The 13,633-nt window shown below is 53.9% G+C and overlaps 1 protein-coding gene across 2 annotated transcripts in view; it reads left to right on the top strand.

The window, feature by feature from the left end:
* The first annotated feature begins 2,517 nt into the window (after nucleotides 1-2,517).
* Nucleotides 2,518-13,633, top strand: part of DGKZ (diacylglycerol kinase zeta) — a 47,408-nt gene continuing 36,292 nt past the window's right edge. Inside the window, exon 1 of one of the 2 annotated variants that reach the window (XM_054524391.2) lies at nucleotides 2,518-3,079. In XM_054524391.2, coding sequence (XP_054380366.1) covers nucleotides 2,868-3,079 — 212 coding nt within the window. In that variant the 5' untranslated portion in view covers nucleotides 2,518-2,867. The remainder of the gene's footprint in view (nucleotides 3,080-13,633) is intronic. The other variant, XM_054524390.2, reaches the window with a different exon arrangement.

Raw genomic sequence — 13,633 nt, 5'->3', positions numbered from 1 at the left:
TGCTAGGAGGGGTAAATGAAAGCTTGCACATAAAGCTCTTAGCACACTGGTCAGTTATGCAGTAAATTCTCAAAAGACATTAGCAATTATTTTCTGAGCACAGAGAATGAATGGGCTGGAGACGGAGATGTTCAGAGGAGTGAGGTGCAGCTGGGAGAGGCTGCAGAAGGTGGTCGGGCTGGTCTGGGGAGGGAGTCTCATTTTCTCCTTCCTCTGTGTGAAGAGCACAGACCACAGCTAAACGATAATGCAGTCAGCAGCTGGTCCTAAGGGGGAGGGGAGCTGTGAGGACAGAGGAAAGAAGCCTCACTTTAAAAAGGATTGAGTGGGGAGAACGCGGCAGGAAAGAGCTCAACAAAAAACCAACCTGGAAAACCAGCAGCTAGGCAGCTGGCAAGGGAATGTCAAACCCTGCCAGAACTACCATAATTCATCGTGTAGGAGGTTCCCCTGGCCCAGGCCGCTTGGAAATAGGAGCCAAGACTCCTGGAAGAGCAAACCCAAGGGCAGCTGACCCCCTTGTAGGGGGTCAGAGACAAGTGCCCCACCCTACCCACTCCAGCAGCAAGACTTCTTTAGAACTTGGCTCTCGGGAGGAAGCTCCCCTGTGACCAAGAAGTTGAATGCAATTCCACTCATCTGACAGGGAAGTACTAGACAGAGACAGAGATGGGAGGTGGAACTGAAGCAAGCTATTCCCTGCCCTTTGGGAAGCTTCCAGATTAGAGCGAAGAGGGCAAACTGCGGGAGGCTGCTACTGTGTAGCTGGCGGCATGATGAAGTGGAAAAGGGTGTGAGTTCTGAGGCCAGAAGCCCTGAATTTAAATCCTGGCCCCACCACTCACTGCCTGAGCCATCTTGAGCAAATAAATCACTTGAATGATATCTCCGTGTCCTCCTCCGTAAGACGGAGGAAGTGATAATATCTGCCACCCAGAGTTGTGGCGAGGATCAAATGAGATGTTAGTTATTGTTCAAGGGTAAAGGGGAGGCCCAGGAAATCGTTATGGGGCTGAAGCAGGGAGACTGTATCTGTACTGGAGTATTGGGGAGGGGTTCATGGGGGAGGTGGCACTTGACATGGGCCTTGAAGGGCACTGAACACCTCTTCCATAGGCAGGACAGGGAAGGTGACATACTCCAGGCAATGGGAACAGTCTGAGCAAAGGCACAGGGCAGGGCAGCTATGACAGAGCTGTCTCCCTTTGTAGCCCATTCTCTACCTCTGTGAGTCTGGTCCCTCCCACCTTCCCACACTCACAGTCACAGCTTCAGTGAAAAGAAAGACACAGACTAGATTAGACATCTGAGGCAGAGGGCCATGGGATCTGGGAGGAAAGAGAGTGTCGTTCAGCTGGAGCCATCCAAGGAGACTTCCTGGAAGAGGAGGCTTTTAAGCAGAGCCTCAGAATTTGAAGTACATCAATAGGAGATATCAGATGGAGGGGACAACCTAAATGATACTGTACAGGCCTGATGCAAGTTCCCAGAATAAGGAGCATAAGTGAGTGGGAGAAAACGGAAGAGCCTGGGCTGCAGGATGGGGGAAGATCAAGGCAGGCCTTGAGTGCCAGGCTAAAGTATAGGCATGAGGAAGCTAGGAAATACCACGGGAGAAGAGTAGATGCTATGGCCAGAAAGATGAGTCTGGGGCCATGAAGAGGAGGTGAACACAGAGAACATCAGAGAAGTTCACCAGGGCCCCACTGTAATCCAGATGGAGGGTTCACCTGAGGAACACTGCAAGGACAAGAGGAGGTGACCCAAGGAGGAACCATGGGATTTGGAGGGAAAGAAGATGGGGGAGTCCAAGATGGACCCCAGGGAGAACTCCAGTCTTTCCTTTTGGAGTTGGCTTCTTCCCTATCTCATCAGCCTCTCCTGACCCAGCAGGCTGATTAAATCTGGGAGACCCTGGCCCTGAAGCCTCTGTAATTCAGGTCCTAGGAGGCCTCCCTGCCTTGAGGAGACACCACCCGCATCTGGGGCCCTCTCTAGGCACGGTCCAGAAGAGCTCTAGGCCTGAAGGTAGTGTTACCCGCCATCGGGTCCATCCCCAAATTCAAGGTATCCCTGGGTTATGTTCCCTCTCCTGTGCCCCTTCCCCAAACCTAACTGGGTCTCTAAATTCCAGTGGCGCCGACGGGGTTAATGTTGGCTCATGTCACCGCCTCTGCACACCCCCGCTCCAAACCTGCCAGCTGCAGCGGCGAATGCCGAAGCCCGAAAGCGAGGGACCAGGCAGCCGTGGGGGTGGAGGGGACACATCGCAGCAGCTGAGTGACAGGCAGCGGGGTGATGATTGGCAGCTGCCGAGCTGCCTGGACTGGGACCCGGGCAGGGGCGCAGAGGTGGTCGCAGGAGGCGCCCCACACCCCGGGCCTTGCGCCCTGAGCTAGGTTCGTGCCCGTGGTGGGCTGGGCCGGGCTCGCTCCCTCCGTGCCCTGAGCGGGCGGGCTGGGCGGAGCGGCGCCCTCCCCTCCGGACCCCACCGGCTGGCGAGTGTCTCTAAGGTGACACTCGGGTGCGCGGCAGCAGCGGCGGTTGCAGGAGCTCGCTCTCGGCCCGGGCTCCGGCTCCGCTCCAGCCGTCCGGGGGTGCCGCGGCGCGCAGAGCGCAGCACCCCGACTCCAGCCGGGAGCCCCCGCCCCCCGGGGCGCAGGAGGACCCCGGCCGGCCTCTCCCAGGCGCAGCGCCCAGCATCTCGCTGCTCCTGTCGTCTAAGCGTCGGCGTCGCTAGGGACCTGCGGAACCCGGCGCTCCCCTCCCTCCCTGCCTCGCGCCCCCGGCCCGGGCGGACTGGAGACTCGAACTTGAGCAGGGTGCCCGAAAGGCCGCGGGAGCCGCTGGCGGAAGGCGGCCGCACGATGGCCGAGGGGCAGGGCGGCGGAGGGCAGCGCTGGGACTGGGCTGGCGGCGGCCGGGCAGCCGAGGAGGAGGTGGTGCGGCGGCGATGCCGGCGCGGGGAGGAGGCCCAGGTCGCGCAGCCCTGGCCCGAGGGTTCCCGGGGCACGGCCGCTGGGCCCCCGGTGGAGGAGCGTTTCCGCCAACTGCACCTACGAAAGCAGGTGTCTTACAGGTAAGGAGGACGCGGGCAGAGGGGAGCGCGGCGCTTGGGACCACCCCTCTCGCAGGCGTCATTGCACAAGCGTTTATTGTGCGCCCGCCGCCTGCCTGGCGCTGGGAGTTTAGAGATGACTGCCGAGGGATCTCTGTATTTCGTGTACAGCGGGAAGGAGGCAGCTTCTGAGACTCCTTCTCTGCCTGAACCGTGAAAGCCCTATTCATCCAATATGCAGTGGCTGAGGGAACTGTGTACCAGGCGCTAAGGAGAGGAAAGAGCCATGACATTGTTCTTACAAACCTCTATCTGCTGGGGAGAGCCAGGAGATGCCCCCTGGCCCTTCTGGTGGAAAAAGGAACCCCCTCTTCATTCAACAGGTCTACCCTGAGCTTTCCCGTGGGCTGAGTCTGTGCTAGGCACAGGCTTGTGGAAGTGACTGAGAGGCTCCCTGCCACCACGGTGGAGACCCTGCTGCCCAGAGATGGGGAACAGAATTCTCTCCTGAACCCCCGTGCCCTAGCAGGCCCTGGCTGGCAACCTCCAGGGGCAGAGGGAATCTTCCCACCCCCACCCAACATCTTCTTAATTCAAATGTCTTCTGTCAGTGTCAGAGTCTCTTGGCCTGCCACCTCTGCCCAGAGGGTCCTGGAGGAGCCAGCTGGAGTGGGCCCCAGAGGTCATCAAAATGACCTCAACTTGGACTCGCTGCCCCTCTCAAGCCCTTGGCCCAGAGTGACCTCCCCTGGAGAGTCTAGCAGGGCCACTAGGGCAGCTGTGGTCCTTAGAGCCATCGGCCTGGTTGGAGAGGACAAGTTCCCTGTCCGCTTACAACCATGGGGCGTTTGGGATGTGTCTGAGGCTGCTCTGGTTCTCCCAGTGGCTTCTGGGAAGACGTTTCATAAAACTCGCCCAGCCCTGGGAGCTTGAAAGGCCTCAGTATTCTTAATGGCTCTGGGGCCATCAGGGCTCCATCACTTGGGGGAGGAAGGGACAGAAGGGGAGGGGATTTTCCAAGAAGAGAGATGCTCAGAGCAAATGGGAAGCAGGCCAGGTTCCCATGGGCCCTACCTCCACCTTCCAGGGTGTACTAGAAATCGTGGGTACACGGGGCTCCATTACCAAGTTCTTCCAGAACACCACGCCCAGGGGAGTGCATCATCCATCCCATGCCTCTGGCTGTAGGTATGAATGTCCCCCTGGGGCAGGAGGAAGTGCAGAGGGACTCACAGGGGATGCAGCAAAGAATGGAGACTCCTGGGATAAATGTCAGCCTGGGAGTCAGAAGACCTGGTTTCTACTCTCAATTCTGCCAGAGACTTGTGTGTCCTTGAGCTGGACAATATCTCTCTCTGGGCGTCAGTTCTTTACTTTTAACATAAGGGGATGACCCCGAGGTTTGCCTTAGCTGTGGGTCAGAGACAAATCACAAATGGAGGCTGGGCGCAGTGACTCACACCTGTAATCCCAGCACTTTGGGAGGCCGAGGCAGGAGGATCACTTGAGGTCATGAGTTCAAGACCAGCCTGGCCAACATGGTGAAACCCCGTCTCTACTAAATATACAAAAATTAACCAGGCGTGGTGGCAGGCACCTGTAATCCCAGCTACTTGGGAGCCTGAGGCAGGAGAATCACTTGAACCTGGGAGGCAGAGGTTGCAGTGAGCCGAGATGGCGCCATTGCACTCTAGCCTGGCGACAGAGGGTGACTCTGTCAAAAAAAAAAAAAAATCACAAATGGAGGCCAGAGTGGAGTAGAGACTTAGAGGGCAGGGAGCAAAGAATAATTGAATAATTAAAGGGCTGAGATAGAAAATGTTGCACACGTGCACGCACACACACACACACACACACGCACACAGCGGCAAGGGCTGGGATTCCCCAGGTGGCCCCAGAATGGAGGCCCCTCCACAGCCCAAACAACTTGGGGCCTGTAATCACCAAGGATGCCAGGTAATCCCACTGAGGTCCCCCCAACCCCTGCCTCCAGGTTACCTGTGTGAGGGCGGCAGAAAACAACACCAGGGTGGACTCCACTGTCACCCTTGGACAGATGAGAAGGATAGGGCATCTCCTTACTCCCTGGGGTTAGTCTACGAACCCAGTCTCAGTCTCAGAGCTGGACAAGGCATCAAGGCAAGGAGAGCCCCTGGTAGAGGACAGACAGACAAGCCCTGGGAAAGAGCCAGCAGCTCTTTCAGGCCCAGGGGTCCCCAGGGGAACAAACTGTGCTCCCTGGCTAAGCCCTCTCTTGTGGCTGCTGTCCTGGGTGGCCTGTGGCCGCCTGGCGGGGGGACTGGGGGACCGGGGGCTGGCAGGAGCTCAGGCCCACGGTGGCCCTTTTCACATCCTCCACGTGCCACAGTTCCGTGCAGCTCTGGCTGGCAGCTAAACCTCCTACCCTGCTGTGCGGAGTTGCTAAGAAAAGCAGTTGAAAGCCCTTCCCAGAGCCAAAAGGCTTTTAGACAGAAATGTGGGGGCAAAAAAATCTGAGGGCAAGGAGTGGAAGCGGAAGTGGGCTGAAGGCCTGGCTGCTTCTGACGTAAGTGAGGACGGGGGCTTTGGCAGGACACTAGAAGCTTAGAGGGGTGTGGGGTTTTCTCAGAAATAGGTTTCCTTCGCCTCCCAGTGCCAGCATGGGCTGGAAGCAACCCTGGCAGCTTCTTTAAGTGGATGGAGAGATGGCGGGTGTGTGCCAGCAGAAACTCAGACACCTGGAAAGGCAGGGGAGGGGGGAAGGGCAAGAAGGCAGGAAAGAAGGCAAGGGAAGAACTTCAATGGGGTAGGCCCTTGTTTGGTTTAAATGGGTCCTGGTTTCCAATAAGTCATAAAAAGGCAGGGCAGGTCCAGGCATGGTGACTAATGCCTGTAATCCCAGCAATTCTGGAGGCCAAGGCAGGAGGATCACTTGAGCCCAGGGATTTGGGACCAGCCTGAGTGACACAGTGAGACCCTGTCTCTACAGAAAAAAAAAAAATTTTTTTTTTTTTGAGATAGGGTCTCACTGTCTGTCACCCAGGCTGGAGTGCACTATCATGATCATGGCTCACTGCAGCCTTGACTCAGGTGATCCTCCCACCTCAGCCTCCTCAGCACACACTATCATGCCTGGATAATTTTTGGTATTTTTTGTAGGGATAGGGTTTAGCCATGTTGCCAGGCTGGTCTCGAACTCCTGGGCTCAAGCGATCGCCTATCTTGGCCTCCCAAAGTGCAGCGGTCACAAGCGTGACCCACTGCTCCTGGCCTCTACAGATTTTGTTAAAATTAGCTGGGCGTGGTTGCATGCATCTGTAGTCCCAGCTACTCAGAATGTTGAGGTGGGAGGATTGCTTAAGCACAAGAATTCCAGGCTGCAGTGAGCCATGATTGCGCCACTGCGCTCGAGGCTGAGAGATAGAGTGAGATCCTGTCTCTAAAAAAAGTGGTGGGCAAGGCAGTGGCGCCTGAGATCTTGCATCTCCATCTGGAGGGAAGGAAAAGTAACTCTCATCCTAAATGATCAGGGTTGGGCTCAAGAAACCATGGGAGAGCAGGCTCCAGCTAGGTAAAGCCAGAGTGGGGCAAGGGATGCAGGGCTTGGTCTAAAAAGATCAGTTTAAAGATGCAGGATTTGCAATTCCAGAGTTAAACTCAGTGGTTTCCAAACTGGATCACCTGGGGGTCTCTTTTAAAATGGGTTCTTTTTTTTTGAGACAGTCTTCCTCTGTCGCCCAGGCTGAAGTGCAATGGCGTGATCTTGGTTCACTGCAACCGCCGCCTCCCGGGTTCAAGCAATTCTCCTGCCTCAGCCTGCCAAGTAGCTGGGACTACAGGCGCCCACCACCACGCCGGGCTAATTTTTGTATTTTTAGTAGAGACGGGGCTTCGCCATGTTGGCCAGGCTGTTCTCAAACTCCTGACCTCAGGTGATCCGTCCACCTCGGCCTCCCAAAGTGCTGGGATTACAGGCATAAGCCACCGCGCCCAGCCTTAAAATGGATTCTAAAGCCCTCTCCCTAGAGGTCTTGCTACAGGTGTATAGGGTTGGGCCTGGATGCCTCCACGCTAAAAACCTCTCCCAGGTAATTTTGACAGTGGAGCAGGTTTGGAAACCACTGGTTTTTCCTGTGAAGAAGCCGAAGGAAAAAGAGAAAGGGGCAGGGCAGGAAACAAACAAACAAAACAAAAAAATGGAGGGAGAGGGTGTCCAATGTGAGATGACTCATTGGGATGTGGCTGGCGGAGGGCTTCCCTGTGCTGAGTTCTGTTTTGGCCCCAGAAGGGCCTCTAGGAAGAACCAGTGCCTGTACCTGATGTCCTGGGTGTGGGCCAAGCATTGCCTGAAATGGAAATATGGGAAACAGTCCCTTCCCTTAACAAAAGTATGAGCTCCATACAGGGCGAGACAGTAAATACTTTAGGCTTTGCAGGGCACTTGACTCTGCCATTGTGGTGCAAAAGCAGTCATAGACGACGTGTAAGTGAATAAGCGGCCAGGGTTCTGCTAAAACTTTATTCACAGACACTGAACTTAACATTTCATAGAATTTCAGCAACGCAATACCATTCTTTTGCTTTTTCCCACTCATTTAAAAACTTAAAAAGCATTCTTGCCGGGCGTGGTGGCTCACGCCTGTAATCTCTGCACTTTGGGAGGCTGAGGCAGGTGGATCACCTAGCTCAGGAGTTCGAGACCAGCCTGGCCAACATGGTTAAATCCCGCCTCTACTAAAAATACAAAAATTAGCCAGGCATGATGGTAGGTGCCTGTTATCCAAGATACTCGGGAGGCTGAGGCAGGAGAATCGCTTGAACCCGGTAGGCGGAGGTTGCAGCAAGCCAAGATCACACCACTGCACTCCCGCCTGGGCAACAGAGCGAGACTCCATATCAAAAAAAAAAAAAAAAAAGCACTCTTAGCTCCTGGGCCCTACAAAAACAAGCAGCAGGCTGGATGTGGCCCCAATCCAGTAGATGGGACAGGACAAGCTCATGGGAAACCAGAACTGAGGCATCGGAATGAACCTGAGCATGGCGGCGGGCGGCTCCGTGGCACATGCATCCCACCTAGAGAAGTCATGCAATGCCCGTGCATATACGCTTCCGGGTCAGAGAGACCTGGGCTCCAATTGCAGCCCTGCCCCTTCCTAGTTGGGTAAGAGGCTTTCACTTCTGACCCTCACACGGAAAATGCGAGCAATGATACCTTATCAAGAATGTGGCTGGGAAGATTCAAGAAGATACCAGATGTCAACTTCCTGACTCAGAGCACGGGTAAAACAAGTTAGAGCTTTTGTCCTGTGTAGCTGGACCTCTCCGTGGGTTCCAGAGGCCCTGTAAGGTGTGGAGACGGAGGCTGGCCCTGAGCCACAGATGGTGGTGGGACCCGGGGGTGCTAAAGTTTAACAGAGACTAAAAGCAAGGCTGAGCATGCGCGCATGTCCCAGCCTACGGTCCTCCCCCTTCTCCACCCCCGCAGAGGGGCTGGGGGCAGGGACTGGGCACCAACTGGCAGAGGAGGATGCCCCCTGCCGTGGGCACGCTGCTGCGGGTCCACGACTCCTCAAGGGAGGGGCACCTGATCCAACTCTCCCTGTGGCTATTTACCAGAAGCTAAAAATAACCCAAGAGTGACAGGGAGATGGGGCCGATTTGTAATTTAAATAGCAACAGGATAAAGCAAGGAGCTGCCAGAGATCACATTCTGTCCTGAATTAACAATGCAAAACCAGCGGCAGAGAGCTGAGCTGAGCAGGGGGAGGGGACCACGGCCAGAGGAAGCCTAGGGTCCATCAATTTTCTTTCCTTTGAAAAGGGCGGGGCCCAGGCCCAGCCCGGAACTCCTTCCCTCCCCTCCGGGACCTGCAGTTCTTGCTGATCAGTGAGTCAAAGGCCAGAGAGGGCAGTGCCACACTGTCCCAAAGGCCAACATGCAGGGATTGGGATCCCAGGAGAGGGTCTTATCTGACCTCATTTTGGCACAAGGAGCTTGGGACGTGCCCCCAGCAGCCCATGTCCCCCAGTCCCCACACCAAGGGGCACAGCCACTTCGGCATTTTGGAGGGAACCTGGGAAGGCCAGTTTGATCAGTGGCATTTGAAGAACTTATTTGGTGGCCCGCTGAGATGGTGGCCTGTGGGCCAAGCATCGGGAAGCCTGGAGTGGAGTCTCATTTTTGCCTCAGTTGGTGCCTTTCAGAGTTTTCAGAAAGGCCCCTCCAAGGTCCAGAGTGCCAGGGACAAGGGTTAGTACCAACTGGGGAAAACCTCTCTTCAATGACATACAAATAGGGTGGGGAAGGAACTGGGACTGGACTCTAGGCTTCTGAAGGGCTCCAGTGTGACTGACAAGGGCTCTAGGCCTATAGATGCCTAGAAAAGAAGGCTAATCAGAGACTGCAGAGTAGGCAGTGCTTTGGGGGCCAGTGGGCCGCAGCTTACAAATGAGGAGCTAAGGTTGGCAGAAGTTAAGCAATGTGTTGAGATCACAGAGCCAGTAACTGGTGGAGCCAGGATCCAGACTGAGATCTGTTTCTCTCCAAAGCCCTTTTTACTTTGTCAGGCTTGCAAAGGCCTAGACTTTCATCCTTAAGGATCTTGCTTTTGGCTCTGTACAAAGTGTACATATCCCTGGGTGCGGTAATAGGATAGGCAGTAAGGGGGCTGAAAGGTAGCTATGCAGTCAGGGCTTATGACCCTACAGATGGGAGTAGGAGGCTTGGAAGGCAGGAGACACACTGACCGTGTCGTGGGGGCTGGTTGTAGTTCAGGGTGGGGACAGATGGAAACTCTTTTGAGCAGATGCAGCTGACCCAGAGTAAGGGGAGAGCTGTGCAGGCTCCTCTCTCACCTCCAATCCAGGAAATTGGGAGGTGCCAAAGGACAGCTTTCAAGAGAGATGGTGGTTTGAAGGACCACCTTTAGCTGCTGGGCCGCCAGTGCTGTGCCTGCAGCTCTCTTGCCTCAGTGGAAGAGGGTCTCCAGCCCCTCCTCGAGGTTTCTTACTGCTCATGACTTTCATGAAGCTACCCAGAAGGAACCTAATCAAATGTCCATCTGTCACTAGCCAGCAGCACCTGCAACCCAGCTCAGACACATCTGTCTCCTCTGTGGGGGCAGAGGCCCAGCACTTCAGCAGGGGCCAGTGATCAGCAGGTGATCCCAGGCTCTGGGTTGCTCTCAAAGGCTTCAGCAGGTGCCCAGATCACAGGCATAGCTACTGGGGAGGCATGCACTTAATCTTCAAAATCCTTGTAGGACAGGCATGGTGGCTCATGCCTGTAATCCCAGAATATTGGAAGGCCAGGGCGGGCCGATCACTTGAGGCCAGGAGTACGAGACCAGCCTGGGCAACATGGCGAAACCCTGTCTCTACTACAAATACAAAAATTAGCCAGGTGTGGTGGGACATACTTGTAATCCCAGCTACTTAGGAGGCTGAGGCAGGAGAATTGCTTGAACCTGAGAGGCAGAGGTTGCAGTGAGCTGAGATCATGCCACTGCACTCCAGCCAGGGCAACAGAGCAAGGCTCTGTCTCCAAACCCTCCATGTCTCACCATGGCCACTTACGCAAACAAGAAGCCAGTCTCCCTCCCTCCCTCTGCCCAGCCTTCTGAACACCTGTATTCAACCCATGGCAACTTCCATAGGAAGTCACTGAGCACAAACTCATGTACCCAGCACTGAGCTAGGAGCAACATAAGGTTCAAGAATTTTGTAAGGAAGCAAGACTAAGTGCACAAAAAGTCAGATGATACAGGAATATCACTGGGAACAAAAGTGAGCATCATAGGTAAGGGATCAGCGGGTGGGGTGGAATGCCAGTTCAGGAGAAGTGTTTGACACTTGGTAGATATTTATGAAATATTTGTCATACAAATGAATGAAAGAATGAATGAGCAAAAACTTGGAAATCAGGAAAGAAGATTCAAATGGAACTGTCAGATCTAGAGCAGATCTTAGAAATCATCTGGTCCAACCCACAGAGGGTAATGACTGGCCCACAGTCACACAGCAAGGGCTGGAGTGTGGACCAATGGACTCCGTGTCTGCGGCTCTTTCTACCTTCCCACTTTTGCTGCTTGGGCTGGGTCTGAAGGATGGAGAATGTGATTGGCCAAATACCCAGGGAAGACAAGCTAGGAGTGCAACACAGGCAAAGGGAATGGCAGGGGTCAGGGCCACATGTGAAGGGAATGTGAAAAGGGGGAGGAGGGAAGGTTCATTTAGCACCTACTATGAGGCAGGCACCAGCATGGCATGAGCTGAGAGAAAATCTCTGCAGGGAAAGCCTGGACAAAGAGGCGGAAAAGCAAGAACAGCCAGAGAGCATAAGGAGCCGCGAAGGTCAGGCCAAGGAGGCTGGCTGGGCGGGTTTTGACAGCAGAGGATGTCCAGGTCGCGGGTTGAGTGTTTGGTGCCCTGGTACATTTCTTTTCCCCAGCTCCCACTTGCTCATCCAGGCCACAGAAAGTAGAACACCAACCTCTGGGGCCTCAACAAAGCCCAGAATAATTTTCTTACCCAGATTCTTCTTCCTGTGTGTACCTGGGTGGATTCTGAGGGGTCCCCAGCTTCCCAGAGCTGGCACATGTTGTCCTAGGAACTGCCAAGGGCATCCTCCATAGTCCCGTGCACCTGTGCCTTCCAGCCTTGTCCTCCCTACCCCACCTGGAAAGCAGAGATCACATTGACAGCGCCAAGGAGTGCAAGCTCAAGGTGGCCCTAGTCTCACAGTCAGGACTGCCCTGCTTCTTGAAGCCTCCAGCCTGCCTGCTTCCCCTCCAGGAGCCCCATTTCCTGCTCTCTGCAGCTCCAGGGCTGCCAGACGCCTCGGATGGAAAACAAGCCCAGCCCCATTTCCTCTGTTTAACTGCTCGAGCTACTTGCAAAATGCCTGCAAGGGGAAGGCAGGGCCCTGCACAGCCTCCTTCCAGAATAGACCTTGGCCTGGTGGACAGAGTCTCCGATGAGGCCACAGCATATAGGACCCATCTTGAGGCATTCAGAGATAATGCGTTGGAGGGAAACTGTGGAAAAGTGGGGACTGAGCCTTGGGAGCATTACATGGCTGTATCCCCTACCTTAGAGCAGCAATAGGATGTTTTATTTAAGAGCACAGATTCTGGGGCTAGATTCTCACTTCTACCACTTACCAGCTGGGTGACCTTAGACAGGTAAGCTTAGCAGCTCTGTGCCTTGATTTCCCCATCTGTAAAAGGAGGAAAATAAGGCCAGGTGTGGTGGCTCACGCCTGTAATCCCAGGACTTTGGGAGGCCAAGGCGGGCAGATCACTTGAGGTCGGGAATTCAAGACCAGCCTGGTCAACATGGTGAAACCCCGTCTCTACTAAAAATACAAAAATTAGCTGGGCATGGTAGCGCACGCCTGTGATCCAAGCTACTTGGGAGGCTAAGGCACAAGAATCGCTTGAACCTGGGAGGCAGAGGATGTAGTAAGCCGAGATCACGCCACTACACTCCAGCCTGGGTGACAGAGTGAGGCTCAGTCTCAAAAAAAGCCAAAAAAATAGCAAAAAAAGGAGGAAAATAACAAGATCTACCTCCTAGAGTCATTAGGAGGATTCAAAGAGCTATGTTACATATTCAGTAAGATTTTTGGCACAGAAATGTTCAGGAACTATTAGCCATTGTTTTATGATTACTGAGTATTAATTATTAATTGCATAGCATGCATTTATTAAACAAATATTTACTGAAAAATATTATGTTCCCGTCATGAGGGACACAAAGGTGATTACAGCACCAGATGGAGGTTTTTAAGGGTCGGGATAGCATCTTGGAGGGTTCTGTAGCATAAATGTTTATTGAACAGAACTGATGCTGTTTCTGTCCTTGAGAAATTCACAGTAACAAACACATATACAACTAAAGAACTAGTTATAGAGCAGGGTGATTAAAGAATGCTTGAGGAAGGTACAGTTTCCTTCCTAGAACCAGTCCTAAGAATAAAGAGTGAATATATGCCCTACTATTTGTTTACCAAATCCTCACAATGGCCTTGAACTCCAGCACAGTTTGGCCTCTGGAGATCTTTCCAGCTCCTAACGCATTCCCCCTGGCTCCCTGTTCTCTGGCCGCGCTGGCCTTTTTGTAGTTCTCCAGACACAAGTACATTCCTTGTTCCATGCCTTTGCTCTGACTCTACTTCCACCTAGAATGCTATTCTCCCAGATAAGTCACATAGCTCACGCTCCCCATTCATTCAGGTCTGCTCTCAAATATCACCTCCCCAGAGAGGCCCTCCCTGATCCCCTCCCCCTGCCTAAGTCACTCTCATCACTCTTCTCTGTTCCTTTGGCTTCATTTTTCTTTACAGCACATCTTTTTTTTTTTTGAGACAGAGTCTCATTCTGTTGCCCAGGCTAGAGTGCAGTGGTGTGATTTCAGCTTACTGCAAACTCCACCTCCCGAATTCAAACGATTCTCCTGCCTCAACCTCCAGAGTAGCTGGGATTACAGGTGTCCACCACCACACCCAGCTAATTTTTGTACTTTTAGTAGACAGGGGGTTTCACCATGTTGGCCAGGCTAGTCTCAAACTCCTGACCTCGAGTAACCCACTCGCCT

The sequence above is a fragment of the Pongo abelii genome, chromosome 9, assembly GCF_028885655.2.
Source record: "Pongo abelii isolate AG06213 chromosome 9, NHGRI_mPonAbe1-v2.0_pri, whole genome shotgun sequence".
NCBI classification, from domain to species: domain Eukaryota; kingdom Metazoa; phylum Chordata; class Mammalia; order Primates; family Hominidae; genus Pongo; species Pongo abelii.
The sequence above is the reverse complement of the archived record's forward strand: the minus strand, read 5'-3'. Positions and strand labels throughout refer to the sequence as shown.